This window comes from Sarcophilus harrisii, chromosome 4, assembly GCF_902635505.1.
Source record: "Sarcophilus harrisii chromosome 4, mSarHar1.11, whole genome shotgun sequence".
NCBI lineage: Eukaryota > Metazoa > Chordata > Mammalia > Dasyuromorphia > Dasyuridae > Sarcophilus > Sarcophilus harrisii.
In genome coordinates, this window is record NC_045429.1 from 358,487,912 (window position 1) to 358,510,655 (window position 22,744).

The following is a 22,744-nucleotide window of genomic DNA, read 5'->3' on the forward strand; positions in this document are numbered from 1 at the left end:
TTTCTCCCTTATTTTAAATCCTATTTACTTTTACTCCCCAAAATAAGGAAGAAGCAACCAAGGTAGCAGAATAGATTCATTTACATGTTTGTTAAATATATCCTATACATAAATAAAAAGCAAATCTCTTTCAGTAGCTTACAGTTTAGTAGGGAATGAGACAGACATAGAGAGAATGTTAAGTTAGAAAGAAAGCTAAGATAGAAGGAAGAACTACAGAATAGGCCAGAGAAATAATGATTTCATTTTTCATAGATACTGGGAAAAATTAAGATTAGATTGGAGTTAAGCACCATCAACAGCCAATTTCTTATCCACTCAATGATTCCAATCCCCAGGGGGAAAATGTGTTTGTTTACTTGGTAAGTCAGCCAGACTGTCTATCCCACCTCCCTATAGGGTTGATATATATAGAGTCCATATAGACTATATATATACATAGACTATACATATATATATACATAGACTATAGAGTCCAGACAGAGGGGACCCATGTGGCCTCTCTGCCTGAGCCTGTATCAGAAGGGAAAAGAAGATATTTTAGTACAGAATGTTTTTGAGACTTTGCCTTCTATTCCCTTTTGAAGACCCATCTTTGTGAAACTTAACCTGAACGTTCTTTTCTCCCATTATTCACCCCAAGCCCTTCATTCAACTTTCCATCTCCTGAGCCCCAGGCAGTCCAGCGCAAGGCTCCACTCAAGGTCTCGTCAAACTTTTTATTTTCTTATAAACCATACCCTGACTTTTGGCAAACAGAGGGGTCATAGGACCCGGGTAATCAAGGGCATTGCTTGGTGTTTTTCCTCTGGGGTTTGGCATCTTCTCACAGGACCTGAGCCACTAGGATCAGATTCATGGAAATCATAGGCTAGGAGAAGAAACAGAGCTGAACTTCGCTCATTGACCTATTTAAAACCCATCATCCCGAATTCCCTTCTTCCTCCCCTGGATCCCCATTATGCCTATTTAGGCTTCTGTTACACTTAGGGACAGGGAGGAGGTCTTGAAGGAGAAGGGGCTGGGATTAGGAATTGTGCTAGAAGAAGAAAGGAAATGTGGTAGAGACTAATGGCCAAGTGGAGAAGAGAGGGAATGACTGGAGGACTCGGTTCCCTTAGCTCCTTCCACATCTTTGTTCAATATTGGTCTCTGCCTGTAAAAGTGTTGGACTGCAGCATGGACGGCTCAGAATGGGATAATAGGAAAAAGGGGGCCCCATGGCACAACTGCATCCATTGAAATCTTCAAGTCTTCATCCTCCCATCCCTTGAACACTTGATGTGTCCCAAACCACAACATCCTTTGAGGTTTGGGCCTGTTAGTCCTAAAGCGGATAGCCTTCAAATAGAGCTGGCAAAGTTTACCTCAGGCCCACCCTTCTGTGGTCAGCCAGAGGTACGCCCCTGCCCTTGAGGGCCAGGGAGCTCAGAAGATATAAAGGATGCCCTGGAAAAGGGTGTAAAGGCACAGGACCAGTGTGGACTGAACTGCACCTGACCTCCCGCTGGACAGCTGCATCATGAAGATAGTCCTACTTTTCTCCTTGCTGACCCTGGCCACCCTCTGCCTCTGCAAGCAAGGTGAGTGTGGGGCTGAGGGAGGTAAAAGAGTCCTTGTGGAAGGAGCAGGGATCTTCACCCCCAGTACCCCATTCATCAGTTCCTCCTGTGCTTCTGCCTGGAGAAACAACCTAACAACCTATCTTGGATACTTGGATGCCAGCAGCTTCCCCTTCTAGGGACCAGTTGGTAGGATGAGAGCAGTGAGCAGTTGAGATAGTCCCCTCAATCATCCTCCTCTTCCTCCCTTGGCTTCTAGGCTGGCTAACCACATCCCGGTTTAGCTTGAGTGACATATCTTTTTCTCAAGATTTCCAAGGAGAAAATGGTTACTACCACTGGGAGTTCCATTTCTCAGCTTACCTCAGCACACCTCTTAATGCAATCCCTTTGATTTATTCTGTGTGGGGAAAAAAGGAACAGCTAAAGAAAAAGAATGAAGGGATCATAGGAGAAAAATGCTTAGGAGCATTGTTTATTATTGTCTTTTAGATGCTGAAGCTGGTCCCCAAGAGTCTGGCAAAAGAACAGGTAAGTAACGGGGACTTCAGGGAAGGAGGCTAATTTTCATTTGCCCATTCATTTCATGATGAAATAAAAAGGTTCCTGAGTGCTTCTCTGTCTCTGTGCCCCCCTTCCCTCCGTCTTCCTCAAGGACCCCAAGCCCCTGATGTTCTCCCGCCCACGGTCTGTCCTACCTTAGGCAGACTGCTCTGAAGCTCAGCTGGGAAGGCTGAGACTTCTCTTTGCTCCACCCCCAGCTTTCTACTCGATTGGGTTGAGGGGAGGGAGTCTGCGGCAGAAATTGGTTCCCTCCCAGTGGGTTATTACGGAGGGGTGGCCAGCACTGACCTGTCTCTTGCTCCCCAGCCTTTGCCTCCAAGCGTGAGAGTAGTGAGCTGGCGAGGAGACCAAAGCGCCAAGTGTACAACTGGCAAGGGTGAGTGTTTGGCCACCTGAGGAAGATGGACTGGAGATGAAGAGGCTGGGGAGTGGGGAGGCTTCCCTCGGGTCCAGTCAGTTTGTCCTTCCCTCTGGCTGTGTTGTGACCCCTTGTCATGAGATGCCCAGAATAATAGGGATTCCACTTTCCATTTGCCCATCTTTGAACTCTTGAGCCAGCCCTGAAGGGGGAGGTCAGACCTTCATAAGACTCTCCAGGTTGGAGAAGGCTTGCTCTGTTAGAGGCAGGGGGAAGAACAGACTAACCCAGCCCTCTCCCCTAGGCTTCCTGCCCCCTATCCTGACCCTTTGGAGCAGAAACGGGAGGTGTGTGAGCTTAACCCCGACTGTGATGAACTAGCTGACCACATTGGCTTCAGTGAGGCTTATCGGCGATTCTACGGGACAGCCTAGACCCCGGACACCCGCTCTCTCCCTCAGATGTACTCCCCAAGCTGTCTGTTCTGAGACACCAGATCCGCTTCTTGTTCCCAGAGCTCCCCCCACTCACCCACACCCAGTACATTGTCCGCTTCAGAGTTCCTGGCTTTTTCAGAAATAAACATGAGGGGGAAAGGAATCAGCTGGTCTGTCATTCTTTGGGGGGGTAGTGTGGACGTGGGTGTGTGGATGTGTTTGGGTTGGGAAGAATGGAGAGCTTTTTGAGCTTTGCCTCCCAAGCTAGGCAAACCTGGACTTGCCCCATCCTTTGCCCCCAAGTAAGGGAGTTGCCTTGTATCCCAGTCCAAGTCCCACACCCTCCCTCCAAGAAAAGATGCCTAAGGTCTGACTTCAGTCCTTTGTCCCTTTCTGTGTAGTTCTTTGTTCCCGGTCGCCTCCAGGGAGGAGGAAGCAGTTATATTGATCTTTCCTCCTTAGGACGCCTTCCACAGCTGAGCAGACCACACATCTCTGGTCCTATAATCAGGCATGCAAAGCTGTCTTTGGGGCTGCGAAAGAGGCTTCTCAGATCCACAGACTACCAGGCCATCTGAGAGAGAGAAAAATCTTTATTGGCAAGTAGGTGCTAGTAAAGCAGGTGCACATACCAAGGGGGCTGTAACTTATTTCAGTCCAGTTTCTCCCAGGAATCAATCATCGGTTCCTTTTTCCATTTCACCTCTCATCTTGGCTTGGAGATGATCATCTTCTGGTCATTTCAGCATGTCAGAGGGCTAGGTGAGTTTGGTCCCAAAGATTGGGGTTAAAGGATGGCCCCTTTGGTGAAGTCTAAATTAATGGCGTTAGTTTCCTCAGGAAGAGGTGATCATTGAACACCTGAACTCCAAGGGTCCCTAAAGACAGTTATTTCCCCAAAGACTAACCCAGATTCTCTGCATGATCCTGATCTTAATATTTGATAACCTAATGATCTCTAATACTTTCTCTAAATTGTTCTGACCTAGGTCCAGATAATAATCTAATAGATGGGGCCCCTATTAGAATCTTTAATATCTTTATAACACCTTACTCTGACCCAATCTGTGGGATCTTTTCTATACAGCTCAAAAGCAAATTCAGTTTGAACCCATCCCCCTGAGCTGGACACATCTTGGGGACCTGAGGGATCCTTGGGCCTTCTCCCATTAATCCATCCCATCTCTCACCCTTAGCACCTACTTCCACTCAAAACAACTGGTCTCCTGCTCCCTCTCCTCCCCTGCCCTTGCATCCCAGTCCCTCTGCCCTCTCCCAATCCCCATTTCCTCTTCTGTCTTTTCCTCTCCTTTCATACCCTTTCTTATAGGCTCAGGACTTTCTGCCCTCAGTCTCCAGAGCTGAGTCAGGATCTGGGCACCTGGATTCCTAGGTCCTTTATCTACTTCTCTCCTAGAGATGAAAAGACTACAGGGGAGAAGGGTGGCAGCTGATTGAGCTGGAATCTGGGGAGTTAGATGGTGGGAGAAGCACCTTCTGAGGTTCCTCCTCTTATTCCCCCTTGGCCCTGCCTATTGACTCAGGCTGGGTTTCTTGCAACAAGGGGCAGGCTTGGGGGGCACGAAGCAGGGCTGTTGTGAAGATGGCAATTATAATCAGGTTCCCAGTCACAGCAAGACCCATGGTGGCCACAGTGGCTGCCAGGGATAAGGGAGGGCTATGGGCTGAGAGCCAGTCCCGCCGTGCCCCCATATCAGCCAGCACCGCCTCCAGTTGGAAATGAGTTCCTAGCACTGCACAGATGTGGAACAGCTGGTGACTATGGCCTGTGGGAAAAGGCAGAAGCATTAGGATTTTGTGCACACCTCTGGACCTTTCTCTCTTCTCCATTTCTCTCCAAGTTTCTTTCTCCTACGGGTGTCTGTGATTAGTCTCTGAACAGTAGTTTTCTTTCTACAGAAGGGGACTAGATGAGTTCTAAGATCCCCTTTAATCTCCCTTTTAGCAATGACATTTTATGAATTTACAGGCTTCCTCCAACCCATAAACATGACTCACACATGCATCTGCTTAGCCCCAGCCCTCTTCTGAGGTGGAAGATGTTGTGGGGGGGGGATTTTTAAAAAACAAAACAAAATAAACTGCTAGCTATTAGAGAACCCGTGATTCCTGCTTCCTGGGAAAAGCAGCAGGGTGCTGACCTCAGGGCAGACTCTTGGGCTGAACAGTCTGGCCAGTGTGGTCGTGCTCAGACACCCAGATACCTTTCCCCTCACGGTTTATAGCCTCATTACACTTTGCAGCCTTGCTTAGTCCTAACAAATTTCAGGCTTATTGGGATTAACAAAGCTCCTCTTTGGGTGTGGAAATTCTGGGTGGTAGGAAAACTGCTTTGTAAGCTTTAAAGGGCCAAACAGATGGGAGTTACTGCTATTCCTGAGATGCTAAGGAAATGTAGCTTTATGTGAAAAAAGAGGTAATCTTGCAGAGTAGTAATATTTTTATACCATTAAGGATACATACAAGTGGATGAAAATGCGCACTAGTCAAGTAGTGATAATGAGATAGCAGATTATCCACAGAATTTTAAGATTTCAGTGGAGCCCCCAACTCCTTGGGTGGATCTCTCACTCATTTCTGAACCCCCAACAGAGTGGCCTCCAACCTCATCAGTCAGACAAAACTGCTCTCTCTAAAGTTACCAGTGATCTCTTAATTGCCAAATCCCGTGGCCTTTTCTCAATCCTCATCCTTCTTGACCTCTGCAACCTCTGATACTATGACGCATCCCTCTTATAGATACCCCCTTCTCTCTTGGGTTTTCAGAACTCTGTCTTCTCCTGACCAATTCTGAACGATGATAGCTTCATCCGTGGCATGAACACTGATGGGCATCCCACAGGACCCAACTTGCTCGCCCTCTCCTACATAATGTTATTTATTTCTTTCAGCTCTCCCAGTTCTCATCCTTATGCTAATGATTCTAAAATCTACTTAACCATCCTTATCCTCCTTGCTAACTTCTCACATCTCCAATCACCCAGGAGGCATCTCCAACTGGATCTTTTGTAGACATCTTCCCTTCCATACCTTCCTCCCTTTCAACCTCCCTTGGGGGCACCAACATCCCGGCAGCTCCCCAGACCCAAAACTTTGGGGGCATTTTAGATTTCTTATGCTCTCTCACCTCTTCCCCAATCTGTGGTCACAGCCTCTGCAGTCAGTCTCTCATTCTGGCCCACCACCACTGACACTGCCACCAACTCTTACCTAACTTACTGCAGTAACCTGCTGGGGAGTCTGCCTGCCTCAAGTCTCTCCCTGTGACAATCCATGCTCCATCCAACTGCCAAAGAAACCTTACCCTACCCAGTACCCTCCAGTGGCTCCCCATCAGCTCCAGAATGAGAGAGAAACCTGTGGGGTTCAGAGCCCTTCCTAATCTGTCCCCTTCACCTTACCCCCCATCCTCACTGCCTGCCGTGCCCCACCTGCTCTTGGCTCTAGGGACCCAGCCTCCTGCCTGTTCTTGGAGCATTGGATTCTTCCTCTCCCAACTCGGTATCATTGCCTGTCCTCCATATCTCAAATGCCCTTTTCTCTTTATCTCTATCTTCAAGTCCCAACTAAAACTCATCTTCTAAGAAAGCAGTTCCTAATTCCTTTTAATACTAATACCTTCCCTCTGTTAAATATTTTAAAATATTTTTTATTCTTTTTTTGCTGAGGCAGTTGGGGTTAAGTGACTTGCCCAGGGTCACATAGCTGGGACATACCAAGTGTCTAAGGCCACATTTGAACTCAGGTCCTCTTGATTTCAGGGCTGGTGCTCTATCCACTGCACCACCTAGATGCCCCATATTTTTTAATTTTAATAATTTAATTTTAATTTATTCTGTCTAAACATTGTTTGTGCACACTCACTTGCATATCAACTCCCTCATTAGACTGTGGGTGTCTGAAGGGCAGGGGGTGCTTTTCCTTGTATTCCCCCGTGTTTAGCACAGGGCCTGGCATATAGAAGGCACTTAATTCATGTTCATTTGGCTAACTGACCTCACCTGAGGGACATGGAGAAGAACTGCAAATGATAAGAAAGCATTGAGGGGTCGCAATCTGTACAAATGGAGGGAATGTCTGTATCACTAAGATCATGAAGCCATTGAAGGCTTGATTTATAATAACTCACATTTCTATAGCACTCTTAAGGTTTATAAAGAAAGCACTGTCTTTCCAGCAGTCATGTGATGTTGACACTTGGGAGCATTTTGGGGTAAACTGGCAAAATGAGAGGCTTAAGATAGAGAGTCACTGGAGAGGAGGACACAGAAAAGGAGATGGAAGCATATCAGACTTTCTAAATATTTTGTCTGGGGGTGAAATGGGAAAAAAGCACTTCCTTCTCCTCTTTTCTAAGGTCAACAGGGCATAGTCTCCAGTTTCCTGGTTCCATGTCAGGTCATTACAACTGGGAAGTATCATGGGATTTGTGTGTAGGGGGAAGAAGTACTAAAGGAAGGAAAGAAAAGAAAGGAAGAAAAAGAGAAAAAAATAAAGAGAAAAGAAAGAAAAGGAAGAAGAGAACAAAGATGCAAGGGAAGAAAGAAAAAAAGAGAAGGAAGGAGGGAAAGAAAGAAAAGTTGAGAGGGGAAAAAAAAGGGAAGAAAAGAAAGGGAGAAAAAAAAAAGGAACAAAAAATGAATACTGAATCTGGGATAAGATGAGCTGGGTTTTAGTCCTTAATGACACTAGCTATGTTAATAAATCATTTCCCTGAGCCTCAGTTTCCTTGGTAATCTGCATCATCTGTCCTATGGAGATCGTATCAGGAAGGTTCTTTGTAAAGGACTTTCTAAACACCAGCACTGGTTATCTACATTATCAGCTTCTGTATTTATAACATTGTTCTTAGCGGAAAAAGTGTTTTCCAAACAGCCAAGTTATAAACAAACCTTCAGATCATAGACTACATTGGGAAGTTCCTCCTGTTGTGTAGTCTTTATCTCTCCTAGGCCACATTTCCTCCTCTTTCACCTTCTAAGAAACCCAGGAGGTGTCTCCCCCATATTCCTGAGAGGTGTCTCCCCTGTACTCCCAGAGGTGTTTCCCCCATACTCCCAGGGGTGTCTCCCCCATATTTCTGGAGGTGTCTCCCCCATACTCCAGGAGGGTCTCCCCCATACTCCCAGGGGTGTCTCCCCCATACTCCCGGAGGTGTCTCTCCCATACTTCTGGAGATGTCTCCCCCATGCTCCCAGGATGGGGCACCCCCTCACCGATATAGTCGAAGCGGCCAGGTGCCAGACGTTCAGGGAGGTGGGAGGCAAAGAGGAAGCCAGTGAGCAGGGCACAGAGCAGATGGTAGCTGTGGTTGGCACTCAGAGCTTCTTGCCCACAGCTGAAACCCCCACTGGAGCACAGCAGGAGCTGGGGGAGAGAAAGGAACACGGTGGGTGAGGATGACTAGGATTTGGACTAGTGCCTTCAGGCTTGGATCCCTCAGTTCTGGGCTGAGATATGTGGACCCCTGATTGGACTTGGGAGGTCTGGACCCCAGGACTGGAGCTGTGGTTCTAGGTGAAGGTCTCAGAATGGGTTGGGTCTCAGAAGGTGGAGTCTGGGTCACAGGATGAAAGTTGAGGGGTCTCAGAACTGGGCCGGGGGCAGCAGGGTGGGGAGGTGGAAGAGAAAGGGGTTCTGAACGCCGGGGTGAGGAGCTGAGGCTGTGACCCCGGGGGTGGGCTTGGGGCCAGCCCCCACTTTACCCGATAGAAAAGCGGGAGGTTGTCGAAGAAGAAAGGGTAGGCAAACGCCACTGTGCGTAACACCTTACTCAGCCGCGGATTCTCCAGTTCTAGAAACCTGAGGGGGGAAGGTCAAGAGTCATTCTCCAAGGTCCACACCCCGGGGAGCATGAGTCCCTGTTTTCTGTGCTGAGTGGGGGGACATGGAGCAGGATGGGGCAGGAGGGCTCAGCGAGCGCAGCCACACCTGAGGCGGGAGGTACCTGGAATAACAGGAAAGGCAGGTGCACAGGAGGGAGTTGACTGCGGCTGTGGGCACGAATAGCTGATGCAGGGGGCTGTTGAGCCAGGAAAAAGGCATGGCATAGGCTCCATAGGTGAGTGCACAGCCTGGGGGAACATAGGGTGACCTTGTAATTACTCTTCCTGGTGTTCCACGGGGCTCCCAAAGGGGGTGCCAGGGCCCCTGGGCATGGGCTTGGGGAAAAGACTAGTGGAGGAAATCCTGGAGTTCTTGGTTAAAAAAAAATCTGAAATTTCAGGGAGCCGATGATGAGCAAGGCAAGGGGGGCTCATGCCAGGGTTCCACAGGAAAAAGCTAACCGTTAGGACGGGAGGGGTCCAGGCTCACCAAGGCTGTAGAGGCTGAGGGCACCATAGTCCAGGAAGTAGCAGATGTGGCGGGCTCGGGGTGACATGGAGCTGAAGGTGTGGGCGCAGCAGGACGTGAATGGGTACAGGCAGATGAGCAGCAGAAACACCAGCAGCGGCCAGTGGTATGGCTCCGACCAGAAGCCAGGACCCTCGGCCAGGGCCAGGAGCCTCCACAGGAAATACCTAGAACGGAGAATGCAGAGGGCAGGTCCAGAAGCAACATCGAGACATCTTCCTCCCCCAGTCTTTAGAGGTCATAATCCAACACAACTCTTTGTATTGACGTAATTTTAAAAAATTATTTGAATTTAACTTAATTTATTAATTATGTAATATAATAAAATATATTAATAATTTAAATTATTTAAATCTTGGTTCTCCATTTCTTCAATTGGAAAAGGAGAGAGAGGGTTCTGTGGTCCCAGTTCAACATTCTAAGATCCTGCAAATCACGGAACCTCTCTGAAGCTCAATCTATTAAAAGGAGATCATGATATCTATGTTGCTGGTCTGCATCCCAGGAATGCTGTCAGGAAAGTGCTTTGAAATATGGTTGTGGTTAACCTATACTGGATTACTTGCTGTCTAGGGGAGGGCAGGAGAAGAAAAATTTGGAACACAAGGTTTTGCAAGGGCGAATGTTGAAAAATATCTTTGCATGTATTTTGAAAAATAAAAAAAAATATATTTTTTTAAAGAAAAAAGATATATGATTGTTAGATCTATTAGCCTTGGTCTCTATTTTTCAGGCTTTGGCTTCCAAAGGAAGTTAAATTTAGACTAAACACCCACTGACACTTTAAATCTCACCCAAGGACCTGTTTTCCACACTTCATGTATCCCTGCTGCCCACCTCTCTTTGCTCGGTTTTCCTCCTCCTTTCTTTCTCTTCTTCTCTCCTTTCTCCTCCCCTCATACTATCCCCTCTACTCCTCTACTACCGCCCCACTATCCATGATCCCTCCTCATCACCAGGTAGGCAGGAAATGGGTCCAGATGTTGACAGTCTCATTTGTCATCTGGAAGGAGCTGAGTACACAGTCCAGGGCAGAGCTGGTGGGGTGGCGATAACCCGAGATGATTCCATCTTCCCAGAAGACCTAAGGCAGAAGAAGTCAAGAGCCCAGTGTCTGGAGTACGGTGCTACTCAAATGAGATAGGGATGGAGATCTGACAGGATTTAAGACATTTCCCAGTGAGGAAATTCCTTTTATTAATACAGACCTGCACCTTCTCTACAATTTAGAATCATTCAGTTTTTGAAAGTTGTCTAGTATCGTCTGTTATTGGAAAATATTTAGTTAAAAAAACCCAATAAAACACAGGTAATTTTAATATATAATTTTTAAAGTCAACAGGTGATTTGTAACAATCCTTATTTTTCAGTTCTTCCCATCTGTTTGTATTACTTATGTCTCATTTTACACAATACAACAGATAATATTAATATGTTTTTTTAAGTCAATGGGTAACTTGCAGCAATCCTTATTGTTCAGTTCTTCTCACCTGTTTACATTACCTAGGTCTCATTTTACATAGTAAAACATAGGTAATATTAATATGTGTTTTTCCCCCTGTGGGGCATTTGGGATTAAATGACTTGCCCAGGGTCACACAGCCAGGATGTATTAAGTGATTCACATTTGAACTCAGGTCCTTCTGACTTGAGGGCTGGTGCTCTATCCACACCATCTCACTGCCCCCTAATATGTAATTTTTTAAGTCAGTGGGTAACTTGTAGCAATCCTTATTGTTTAGTTCTTCCCACACGTTTCTATTACCTAGTCTCTACTATTATCTTAGTACCACATATGTTAATATGTGGTGTTTTTTTAAGTCAATGGCTGATTTGTAGCAATTCCTATTGTTCAGTTCTTCCCACTGATTTATTAGCCTTTGACACTAGGACACTGGGAGGTTAGGTGGGTTGCCCAGGACCGACCACCCCATCGGTATGTGTCCCAGGGAGCGCTTGAATCCAGACCTTCCCACTTTTGTGACCATCTCAGGCTGCCTCTAATGTCTGAAGGAAACAATGTTACTGTGTAAAATGAGAGCTTTTACTGTTATTACTAAGATTGATACAATGGAAGGAAACTCAGTCTGAGCAAGAAGAACCGGCTCAGATACTGGCCCCTGTGAAGGGAATGCTTTGCACCCTTGCCTTTCCTGGCTTCCTCCAATCCCAGTGAAATCCCACCTTTTGGGGGGAGCTCAAACGAATCCCTCTTTGTTCCAGTGCCTCCCCCTAATTGATTGTGCCCTCTTTATCTCTCTGTTGTCTGCCCTGTTAAATTATGAGCGGGTCCTGGGCAGGGACCTTGCCCCTTTCTTTGGGTCAATAATACCTCGCCCAGAACAGGCACTTCATAAATGTGTAACACCCTCCAATTCAGAGAAATCCTTGAGCTTTGATTTCTTCGCGGACGAAATGGGGCTCCACTACATATTTTATGGGGATCGGAGGAAAGTACTTCCCCCCCTTTACATGGCTGTATAAATAGGAACCCATAAACTTGCCAGAGTCATCTCTTTAAGGATGGTATCAGGAAGGGCTGATGCTATGACAGAATGATCGAAGGATGGGCTGCCTGAGGGACTTCCCAAGGATCAGGAAGAGGAAGATGAAAGAATGGAGAAGTAAAATTCTCTCTGGAAAGAGCCAATTCTCCCCCTAGTTTAGCTTGAGGAGACAGGAGAGAGGAGAGAAGTGGGGGGCTGGATTTAAGGGGACCCCTCTCTTACCCGAGGGACCTGATGAACCCGGAGTAGCTGTGGTAACTTGATGCTCAGCATGGTGGCTCAGTGGGGGGGCACCCCTGGTAGAGGGGCTGCCCCCCCTCCCTACCTCAGTCACAGTCGATGGACCCTGGAGTCCTAGAGACATGGAAAAAGGGGAAAAAACCCATTCTCACCCATAACAGCCAGTTGAGCCCCAATTACAACCAACCCACGCCCCTTATCCAGACCCTGAGCTGGAGGCAGGCAGGTACCTGGCACCTATTACCTTACTGGCGTACCTCTCCCTGGGATTCTTCTCCCCAGGGGCTGGAGAGAAAGGTTGCCTGGGACAGGGATTTGATGTTGTGTGTGTTCAGAGAGAGGTGCACCAAGAGAGAAAGCAGGGGCCCTTTCCCGCCCTGGTTTCCTGTAGGGCTGTGGGAAGCCATGCTTTAACTTCCTTTCAATTTGGGAAGGAGCCCAATTTACTTCCCACCTAACAATTGGTGTCTCTCCTCTCCCCACCTTTCATCCCCGACCCTAAATATAGCCTCTTTTCCCAGGACTGTAGCTCCCAACCCCCCCATCCCTTTCCCAGAGGTCTCAAACGTCTGGACTCATGACCTCTCCCTTTCAAACCCTTTCTTTCCCTGAAAGAAAACCCGATTTCTTTTCCCTTATTCAGAGGGAACTTAGACTGTCAAGCGTCTGCATTGCTCCCCCTTTCCCAGAGAAGACACAGAGGTTTGGTTTTTTGACCCTAATTACCTCCCCTATTTGCCTGGTCTCAGGATGGGGTGACTATCTCGTTTACTTGGCCCTGGGCAGTGCCCATTTCTCTGTGACCACTCCATTCAATCCTCCTTTGTCTATTATGGACAAGTACCCCATTGAGAGGAACTGGGCAGCCTCAGGGGACCTAGGCAAGGGGTCAGGGGCTGCGTGCCTAGTTCTCTCTCCCCTCCCCACCAAGCTGATTTCGGGCATGGGACCCAGGTGTTCTGGGCTCATTAGGCCCTGCCCTACGCTGCCCCACCCAGGAGCAGCCACTCACTCAAAAGGCAGTGTGCCCAGGGCCAGGGAGAACCCAGAAATCATCTCACAGGGGAAAGAAGAACCTAGGAATCAGAAAGTAGGCCTGCAGCTAGGAAACTGGGGCCGGACACTTGGGTCCTCTCTGGACTGGGGAGGAGTCTTGGAAGGGACAGCAACCAAGTCCAGTCTGGGATGGGGAATGGGTTAGGACCCAGATACCTGGAGGAGCAGAGACCTGGGAGGGGAGGCCAGAATGTGTGGGTCCTCTCTAGGATGGGGAGGACCCTGGGATACAGGATGTCTGGGTGTTCTTCGGGAAGGGGAGGGGCTGCACCCGGTCCCAATCCCTTCTGAACCCTTGCCCTCCCCTTTCCCTCTAGGCTCCCCCAGACCTGTGAAGCTGTCTCTCCGGGCTCCGTGGACCCCGTCTGGGCCCAGCTCTGTCCCAGGCTCCCCCACCCGCTGTTCTAGCCTCCTTTCTCAGGCACATTCCTTGGCACAAGTGGAGGGGCAGGGCCAGGCTGGGCAGGAACCGCCCCCGGGGGAGGAGAGATGTCACCCCCTCCACTCCCCCCCCCCCAGTCTAGCCCAGCCCAGTCCAGCCCAGCCCAGCCCTAGCCCAGCCCCAGCACATAAAACTTTCCAGTTCTATTCCTCGTTTGCCAACTCCCCTTCATCCTGGTAGCCTGGGGGTTCAGTTCTCCCTGTCTCCATTGGTATCTGTCATCCTTTTAACTCCTTGTTTCCCCTCCTCGTCTGACACGATTTGTTTGTTCTTCTTGGTCTTTCTGTCCCCCATCCTCATTGTTTTTCTCTGTTTGCTGATGTTCTCCCTGCTCTGCTGCTCATTCCCTCCAGAAAAATACCAGGGGAGTCAGGCACCCAATCCCCCCCCCTCCACTCCTCTCACCCTAATAGACCCCCAAGGCCCCTTTAGGACCACATCCTGTAGCACATCAGTAGATGCTCAAGGGTTGCAGAGGGAGGATGGGGGCAGGATGTGGGGCTCAGTTTACCCAGCCAAGACATGGAACCTATGAGTGTGAGTAGGCAGGGGAAGGGTTAAGAGTGGGGGAGCCAGGCACAAGCCTCGGAGAAGAGCATTGGGTTCAAATGTTTTAATTCTTCTCCTCCCCACCTTTAAATCTTAATATCACTCTGTCCCACAAGTGGAAGTTGCTAATAGTGCTTAGAGATCTTAGCAGATTGGGGTGGAGGAGACACCATCACCATGGAGAATGGGAGGGTGGGGGGGACTTATAAACTACTTCCAGGGAGATGACCGATCCTGAAGCCCGGTGAGGGCGGAGGCATGAGAATGGTCGGGAGAAGAGGGAGGCTAGGGGTCAGAGGACACCCGATTCCTAACTTTGAACTTCGATATCCCCAGAAAGGAGGGAGGAGCAAGAGGTACCTTGGAGGCAGGGAATAATAAAGTCCCTCCCTCATGAAAATATCAACCTTTTCTTACCAGAAGATGGTATGTCTGATGGAAAGGGGCTGATCTGGAATGTGTCTGGGATTGCTGTCCTGTTCCACCAGGAGGGAAGAATCCCACTGAGCCAGTGTTCAGGGAAACCTCAATGGCCTGGCTTCCTTTTCCTAGGCGCTAGGGGCTGGGGCAGGCTGGCAAATTTCTCTACTGGTACCAGAGGTCTGGGCTAGGAGGCAGGAGCTTGGGAGTGAAGGGGGAGGGGGGGGTAGAATGGGAAGAGAGACAAAGGGGGAACAATTCCTGCCTTGTCCTGCCTTGGTGGGACATGGTGTTACAGGACTAGGAGTTGAAGGAAGCAGAAAGGAGGTGGTAATGCAACCAATTGGAGGGCTCAGGCAGTGGGGGACCTTAGTCCCCTAGAGCTGTCAATCTGTACATCCCCATTAGCAGGCAGATCACTGCTGCCTGGCTCTACACATAGCCTGGGCCCTTTGCCCACAGGCGCCAGTCAGCCCTTTTTCCCCTCTCCATTCTGTTGGGGGTGGTGGGGTGGTGTGTGTGCAGGACAAAAACAAAGAGGGGACACCGGACTAAATTTGAGCCTTTCCTAATTAGGAGAGACTTTTTGGCTCAGTTTCATCCCAGACAGAGATGGTCAGGGAAACACTGATTTAATGTCTCATGAAGGTTTGAAATTTTTGCCATTTTGGCTCCATCTCCAAATCTACCTAGGTTTGACAAAGGAGTGCAGAACAGGGCTTTTTTCCTGTAAACCTGTTGCTAAAGTAGGGCTTAAGTTTAGACTGCAGGAAGCACTTCCCTGTGTCATTCTGTATTGTACCACACCCTGCACAGAACTATTTAAACAGCAACATCACTCAAAAGGATATTTATCATTTAATCAAGAATGAGATTCCAGCTTGTGTAGGGGAGAGATGACTGAAGGAACAGTGACACCATCTCTGATTTGGAAGGCCCGCTGAGACCAGCCGGCACGGGAACCTGCTCTGAATACCCAAGTGATCCCCCTGCTTTTGCTTGAAGACTACCAGATGAAGGGAGGAACTCTTGACGGTCCATTTTATTGTCTCCTGGAGGTCCCTCCAACACACCATCATCCGCGTCTCTCAGAAGCTCTGCGATCCATGTTTGCTCCTGACCTCCAACTTCCTAAGGCCCCCAGCCACGGGCATCTCATTTCCCCTCCAGCACTGCTCTCATTTCCTTTGTCTTCCTCTGGCTGTTTGTGGAGGGGCCCCTGACCTTCCCAGCCCCCGTGGCTCCCCTGACTTTGGACATCCCACAGACCTGTTGCACTCCTTTAGGAGTGGACTGCAAATGGAAAACTCCCTAAAGTTAGTGAGAGAAGCCAAGTTTGGATCGTGGCCCTGCCATTTGCTCTGTGGCCTTGCACAGTCACAATGTCCGTTTCCTTAGCTGTAAAAGGATATTGGAATTAGATTGTCTACTGTTCCTTTTAGTTCTGAAATACTACAATTAGGCACCAGTTTCTCCCATCAGGTCGAGCAGGTTCCATTCTTTCTAGATCTGATTCCTCCTCTGTACAATGAGGGGCTAGATGATCTCTAAGGTCCCCTCCGGCTTTAATCTTAGGATGCTGTGCAGAGACAGAGGAACAGGAGATACGCTTTAGGGCAAATTAAAGTACTTCCCTGCCTTATCTAGCCTAGGATCCCATTATATTTGGTTTCCCCTAACTCCTAAGGGGCCAAGGCAGAAGGCTCCCCAGGATTGACTCGGACATGCCTTAAGCTTCCAATCATTTCCCCCTCGGAGGGACGAGTCATCTTGGGATGACACTTTCTGTGGTGAGGATCCTTCAGCTTGCTCCTTGGTCCAACACCCTCTCCACCCCCACCCCCCCCCAGCTGGCCTCTTCTCTTTGACTCCCATTTCTCTGCGCCCGGCTCTGCCCCAGGACGGGCCTGTGCCGCTGACGGCATTCAGGACAAGATGCAGATGTGAAGGGCCGGTACTAATGGAACACAACGCGAGACACTCCTCTGGATTCACCCTCTGGCTGGTGGGAGGGGAAGGGACTAAGCTCTGGAGAAGAGCAGAACATCCAGCCCACTGCCCATTGCCTTTCTTTACCTCTAAGAATTCCATGTGGAAAGGAACTTCCAGGAGGCAGGGGCAGGGTTAGGAGGACTTTATTGAGTGATGTTTCAGTCTTACAGTCTTTGCTGTGGGGTCAGAGAACACCCCGCTCCTGCCCCCATTCTCCCAGGTTTGGCTTCTCAGAGGCGCTGGGCAGCTGTGCCCTCCTCTGGGAACCTCATCAGGGAAGTTGGTGTTGGGATCTGCCGGGGGCAAGAGGAGCAGCAGATTCTTCCTCTCCCTTCAGCCATCCCACTTGACTCGTCTTTCTCTGCTTTCAGTTCCTCTTGTTCTGGGCACTCACTTGACCCTCCCTGGGCCCCCAAGAAGACTGAGCTAGGGGAGGGGGAGTGAGAAGGAAGGGGCACTGCCATGCGCCCAAGGGTCCTGAGGAAAATGAAGAAAGGGGGAGGAAGGTAGGCCTGGGCAGTGTCTCAGTGTGCTCTTGCTGCCGTGATCTGCCCTCGATGCCCTGAGCGTTTACCATGATCTCTGCTCCTACTACCCCAATCTTGATCTCAACACCCCAAAAACTACCCTGCGGGGAGACAAGCCACTTGGCCAAGAAACCAGAAACCGACTTCCTTCCCCAGCAAGTCCCATGCTGATCAGGGCCTGAAGAGGCAGTGGCGAAAGGGAGGCCGGGACAGTTGGGGAGCCACTCTGGGCTTTCTTTATCCCCAGCCAATCAGCCTCTAGAACCAGGTATTTCTGGGTCCCTGAATTGTCACACAAGCAGGGAATCTTTCCTGCAATCCTCAGAGTGGAAGCCTGGCCCTGACCCTGGCAGAAGTTCCCCCTTCCCATAATTTCTGGTGTCAGGGGAGCCACTACTGTCCCCCCAGACTCCCAGCTCTGTCGCAACACAGCAGCCAAAAGGTTATAGCAAGAGGCCGAGGCTAGAACAGGAAACTCTGCTCAGGTTGAGGGTCAGACACAGTAGCCTATGGCTCCTGGAGCTGCCTCCAGTTTCCTGCCCCAGCAGCTATGGGGAGAGCCAGAAAGCAGAAGTGGGGGCCCAAGTTCCGGTGGAACACAAAGCAGGCAGGAGTGGAGTTAGAGCAGTAATACTGGAACCAAGGCCAAAGTCTTGCACAACCTGCCCTAGGAGCTGGGCTCCATTTCTGCCTTCTCTGTAGGCCCCTCTCTCTCTCTCTCTCTCTCTTTTTTTTGGCTCCTGAGCTGTTCTGCTCCCCCACCCCTACTCAGGGTAATGGAGGGAAAGGGAATAGGTACTAGAAGGGGAACAGGGGTCTGGGAACAATACCCCAAACACCCACTTCAAACCAACTCACCACCTCTGGGGGTTTGGGGGTGGGGGCCCAGTCATCCTCTCCTCCCCCCACTGCCCTGGATCTTGGGTAAGGAAGGAGAGGGGCTCTCTGATGTCCCCTCCTTGCAAAAGGTCCAGGAAATGCTCCTCAATCGGCTCCTGCTTTTGAATCAAATAAAATACAATCCCCTTTGTTTCCCCCCTGAGGGTGACGTTGGAGGCTGGGGTAGGTGAGGGTGCCAAGACCTTCCCGATTGGAGCAAAATAAAACGGGAAGGATTAAAGGAACCGGAGGCACTCTCCTGCTCCAAGGTTTCTTCCCCTTCTTTTCGGACACAGGTTAGGCTGGGGGAGGGCACCCCATCCTCCTAGGCCCCTCCTTTGCCCTCCCTGCTGCCTCTCTGCATGACCGGGGTAGGGACCGTGCCTGTGTGTGTGTCTGTTATGTATGAGTGTCTGTGTGTGTGTGTGTGTGTGTGTGTGTGTGTGTGTGTGTTTGTGTATGTTGGGGAAATGGTTGCTGTTGGCGGCCCCGGCTGCAGGGGAAGGGAGGAGAGATTGGAGTCAACCCCAGTGTGGGGTATGGGGGTAGTCTCAGCCAATCTCCTTCCACTGCTTGTAGAAGTCCAGCACATTCTTGATCTCAACACTGGCATGGGTGGCTGCTTGTATCGCTGCCTGCAAGGAGAGAAGAGGAGGGATGGGAGACAGGTGTCACGGGCAAGAAGCTAGGGACTTTCCTTTTTGGGTGTCTATGCAATGCAGGGGGTAGGGAGGACAGGTGGGCAGACCAGAGAACAAAGGTGAAAAGGGAAATGGGCTAACTAAGGAATCATTCAGAAACCAACTACAGCGATAATCCCAGGCCTTTATGGTATGGTAGCTAAAGTAACAGTAGTGTGCATTTACCCAGTGCTTTTGGGTTTACAAAACACTGTACAAGTAAGATCCCAGGAGATCCTCACCACAACCCCGCCAGCTCTGTGCAACTAACATTCCTACTCTACAGGCCTGGGGGGAGGACCCCAGGCCGACTGACTGGGCAGAGGCCCCAGCAGCAGGTCAGAGAAATCCTGACTTGGCCACTCGTTGGCCGTGGCCTGGTCACTCGCCTCTCTGGGACTTGCTTTTTCTAACTCTAGATTTTATTTCTCTTTATCCCCTGTCGTTATCTACTGAAGGATCTGTTTGGAGTGGAGAAGTGATCCTCCTAGAAGAACAAAAACAGGGGAAGCTGAGCTTGGAGACCTCCTGTTGAATGGGGTCCAGCCCCAAGCTCTGCTGATCTACTTACCTGCATGGAGCTGGAGAAAGTACTGGGATCATCCATCTGAAGACCAGTGACAATGGTCACCATGCCACTGGGGTCATCCTCTCCAATTCCCTGGGCCAGAGTCAATTGTTTGCAACTGTCCAGGATCTTATAGAGGGTCCTAAGACGGAGAGACAACCTGTCAGCCCATGGGGGGACTTCTCTCTAGAAAGCAATCTAATTCAGAGAGGAAGCAGAAATGGGATGAGGGGAGACTGGAGGACACAGGCATCCTGTGATGCATCCAGAGAGCTATATCCCAAAGAGATATGTTAGGGGAGAAGGGAAGTCAAGACTGAGTATCTCCGTAGCAGCAGAGCACAAAGCTGACAATTCAAAGAGCTGGAGGTCATATGGAAGGGCTTACTTTTCAACTATTAGAGGTACAAAATTCAGAACAGAGCTCTGAGGGAAGCTATGGTAACACCTTAAAAAGTGGAAGGCAATTTAGTTCTGAAGTGGGAGCCAAGACCTCTGAGAGTTGTTTTCTAGCTCTCAATGTTCTCTGCCACAATCCCAGGAGGGATGGGCAGGTGGCATCTCTTAGAACATGCTTCCTCCCATTTTAGGCTCTGGGGATGCTCAATCTATAACTTTACCAAGCGTCTACATCCTGCCTCTTCAGTTTATGTCGCTCAAAACTCTTCCCCAACTCTTTCTGGCATCGAATGTACCTGTAAAGGAGAGATAAGAGGAGGATGTTTGGTTCTCGAGACTGGGTGTGTTGGGGGAGGGCCTAACAGGACAAAGGGGGTCCTTATGAATCTGAGGGAATCAGTTTTCTATGAGGGAGGAGGAAGGAACCTTGTCCTCAGATCATTGAGTCTGCAAGGGCCACCTGAGGCTGCTTTCCTGCTGAGCTGAGCCCAGCTCACTTTTCCTCTTGATAACATCACCACTTTGGTTCCTCCCTGGGGACGCCCAGAGCCAGGAGGAGAAAAGCAATAGATGCTTTTGAAGTCAAAGCTTCTGAAGACAAGGCCTAAACAAGCCAGCTTTGTGCTGTTTCCTGACAGGGTGGGGTGGGGTAGAGAGGAGAGAGCCAGCTCAGCTGGCTGTTCCTTAATTAAGCGGGGGAGAGAGAGGGGGGAGAGGATGAAGGACAAGGGGAATTCTTTTTTTCCTCAGTGCCAGCCCCCTATCAAGCCCTCCCATAATGCGAACAATCACACAGTCCTAGTCTGTTAGGGGCAGTGCCTATTATGGGGCATGTGTTCTACAAAGCACTGACAGAGGTGAAGGCTTTGAAAGAATGACTATTTAACTCACAGGCACCTATGATGCCAGCCTGCATATACCATTTCCCTGGGGAGAGGTGAGAGGGAGGTAGGAGTTGGGGGGAGAAGGGGGATAGCGCTGTTAAATCACCTCCTAAGACTGATGATGATGAATGATCTAAGGCTCTCACTCTAGCTTCCAATCTCCCCCTACCCCATTGAAGGAAACCTGATAGAAACAGTAACCCTCGACCTAGCTCTTTCTCACTTTAAAATTGCTTCTTCTTCTGGACAAGTATCTGAGTTGGGAGGGACCTCAAAATCCAACCTGTACCTAAATAGACCTAAAGAATGAAGTACAGGTGATGGGAGGGAGACAGGGTGGATAAATTGGACAACTGGGCTGCTCCTTCGACTCTTGGATTTGCCCCATCAAAGAAAGCCCCACCCACACATGCACCAGCTCTCACCTGTTTCCTTTTTTAAACTCTGCTTCCAGGTATCGGATCCCATCCCGAGCTCCTGGATGTTCCTTCTTCAGCAAGTCTAAGCCATCAATCACTGATTCCCCAACGGTGGGAAAAACAATAGCTACCATTTATACAGTACCTTAAGGTTTGTAAAGTGTTTTAGAAATATCTCATTTAATCTCTACAACAACCTTGGTTAGTAGGAATCATAATTATTTTTACAAATGAGGAAATGGAATTTGCCTAATACAACATTTTAAATATAGTAGGAACTCAATAAAAATCTGATTAGGTATCCCTTGCAAACCTACTGGTAAATAGCAGAAACCTCAGACCTACCCTTTTCTGAAGCCAACTTATTACAAGGCTACAGCGAAGCCCCAAAGAGAAGGTTTAAGGGAGGATCATTTTTGAGTCTATAAAAGAAAAGTACCACATGGATGCATCAATGACTAGACAATCTCAGTCCCCAAAGCTACTGGAGACCAGTAGCGACTCTTTAAGGAGGCAAGAACTGTGAAATAGTTTTCTTCTGTGCCTTCAATTGGAGAGGGAGGGACCTGCAGTCCCAAATTCTGATCTCCCATGATCCAAGGATGAAAACTGTGGGAGGAGGGGGTAGGAAGTATTGAAAGGATATAATTAAATCTACTAAAGGGATGGAGGATGAGCAGGCAGAAATGTAAGGGTTTTGATAAAACCATGGATAACAGAGCCATAATGGATGATTAAAGACAACTGGAATGTTTTGGTGATAGGTTCTTAACTAGAAAGTATGACATTAGGAAAGGTCAGTTATTTATTTCCACAAAATTTATTAAGCACCCTTACATACAACACAGTGCTAGAGATTGGGAAGATGAAGACAAACACCAGTCTCCTGGCTTCTCTAAGCTGACACTCCGAATACAGACTAATTCCAAGAGGATCAGAAAAGGCTTTCTATAGGAGGCAGTGCCTAGGTAGGTCTTTGAAGGAAACTAAGAACTGTATGTGGTACCTTGCAAACCTTCTTCATCCACAGTGTGACCTCCAACCCCTCACTTCTCTAGGTCCCTCCTGCATAAGCTATATACTCTCTTCTTTTTCCCATCAGACCCCTTAGCAAATAGTTCCAAGTCTACACTGTCTTTTTCTGTTCAGTACTGGTTTTCTTATCACATCACTGATTGCATGCACCCTGTCAAATCTCTAGCCCTGAATCACTCCCAACATACACTGCCTTTCCATTTACAAATATGCTGCCAATTGAAAGTGAAGAAAACCACGCAACCCTTCTAACTGGGGCCACTCCAAATTTTCACAACTTCAACTGGACCCTCACTGCCACTAGGCAATCCTTTTCCACTTCCCAAACTGTCACCACCCTGTTCAATACAGTGGTTCTTCCAAAACTCTTCATCCCTCCTCAAATCTTTTAAGGCACTTCCTCCCTGCTTTCAGATGAGAATGCTGACTCATATTTTACTGAGCGTCCTCTTCTCTCATTCTCATCTTACACTATTTAGAGGCCTTCTGCCACTATCCTTTATCCCAATCTTGAACTTCCCATGGATTCAATTCCAATCCTGAATTCTTTTCCTGCCAAGACCAACTTCTTTATATGCTAAAATCATCCCATTCCATCCAGTTTCCTCTAACAGATTTTCTTCTCCATCATTTTTCTTCTCTCATCTTTAATCTCTTCTTACATGTTGCTTTCCTGCTGCCTAAAAACATGCCCACCCTCAAAAAACACTTACTCAATCCTTCCACTTCAACAAGTCTCTCATATCTCTTCTGCCTTTTGTGGACAAACTCCTTGAAAAGGAATTTCTGCCTTCTCAACCCTTCTTAACCTCTTGGAATCAGTCTTCTGATCTTATCATTCCAAAGATATC

At 48.7% G+C, this 22,744-nt stretch overlaps 3 protein-coding genes across 7 annotated transcripts in view; 1 reads left to right on the plus strand and 2 right to left on the minus strand.

The window, feature by feature from the left end:
- The first annotated feature begins 711 nt into the window (after window positions 1–711).
- Window positions 712–2,945, plus strand: BGLAP (bone gamma-carboxyglutamate protein). Its single transcript, XM_003768130.4, has 4 exons — window positions 712–1,583; window positions 2,055–2,093; window positions 2,433–2,502; window positions 2,789–2,945. The coding sequence occupies exons 1-4, from the start codon at window positions 1,523–1,525 to the stop codon at window positions 2,916–2,918; spliced, it is 300 nt and encodes a 99-aa protein (XP_003768178.2). The 5' UTR covers window positions 712–1,522; the 3' UTR covers window positions 2,919–2,945.
- Window positions 2,946–3,496: 551 nt separating this feature from the next.
- Window positions 3,497–14,627, minus strand: PAQR6 (progestin and adipoQ receptor family member 6). 3 transcript variants are annotated; one of them, XM_031966759.1, is made up of 8 exons: window positions 14,508–14,627; window positions 12,026–12,157; window positions 10,253–10,380; window positions 9,258–9,463; window positions 8,890–9,016; window positions 8,648–8,744; window positions 8,159–8,309; window positions 3,497–4,708 (listed from the first exon to the last, which is right to left on the minus strand). In XM_031966759.1, the coding sequence occupies exons 2-8, from the start codon at window positions 12,074–12,076 to the stop codon at window positions 4,434–4,436; spliced, it is 1,035 nt and encodes a 344-aa protein (XP_031822619.1). In that variant the 5' UTR covers window positions 12,077–12,157; window positions 14,508–14,627; the 3' UTR covers window positions 3,497–4,433. The 3 variants fall into 3 exon arrangements, with proteins under 3 accessions (XP_031822619.1, XP_003768138.1, XP_023358031.1); XM_003768090.4 differs by lacking the exon at window positions 14,508–14,627 and adding an exon at window positions 13,429–13,550; XM_023502263.2 differs by lacking the exon at window positions 14,508–14,627 and adding an exon at window positions 12,288–12,370.
- A 2,002-nt stretch (window positions 14,628–16,629) lies between these two features.
- Window positions 16,630–22,744, minus strand: part of SMG5 (SMG5 nonsense mediated mRNA decay factor) — a 32,538-nt gene continuing 26,423 nt past the window's right edge. For all 3 annotated transcript variants that reach the window (XM_031966755.1, XM_031966757.1, XM_031966756.1), the window contains 4 exons: window positions 20,865–20,955; window positions 19,777–19,851; window positions 19,160–19,298; window positions 16,630–18,543 (listed from right to left, as the gene is read on the minus strand). In XM_031966755.1, coding sequence (XP_031822615.1) covers window positions 18,460–18,543; window positions 19,160–19,298; window positions 19,777–19,851; window positions 20,865–20,955 — 389 coding nt within the window. In that variant the 3' untranslated portion in view covers window positions 16,630–18,459. The remainder of the gene's footprint in view (window positions 18,544–19,159; window positions 19,299–19,776; window positions 19,852–20,864; window positions 20,956–22,744) is intronic.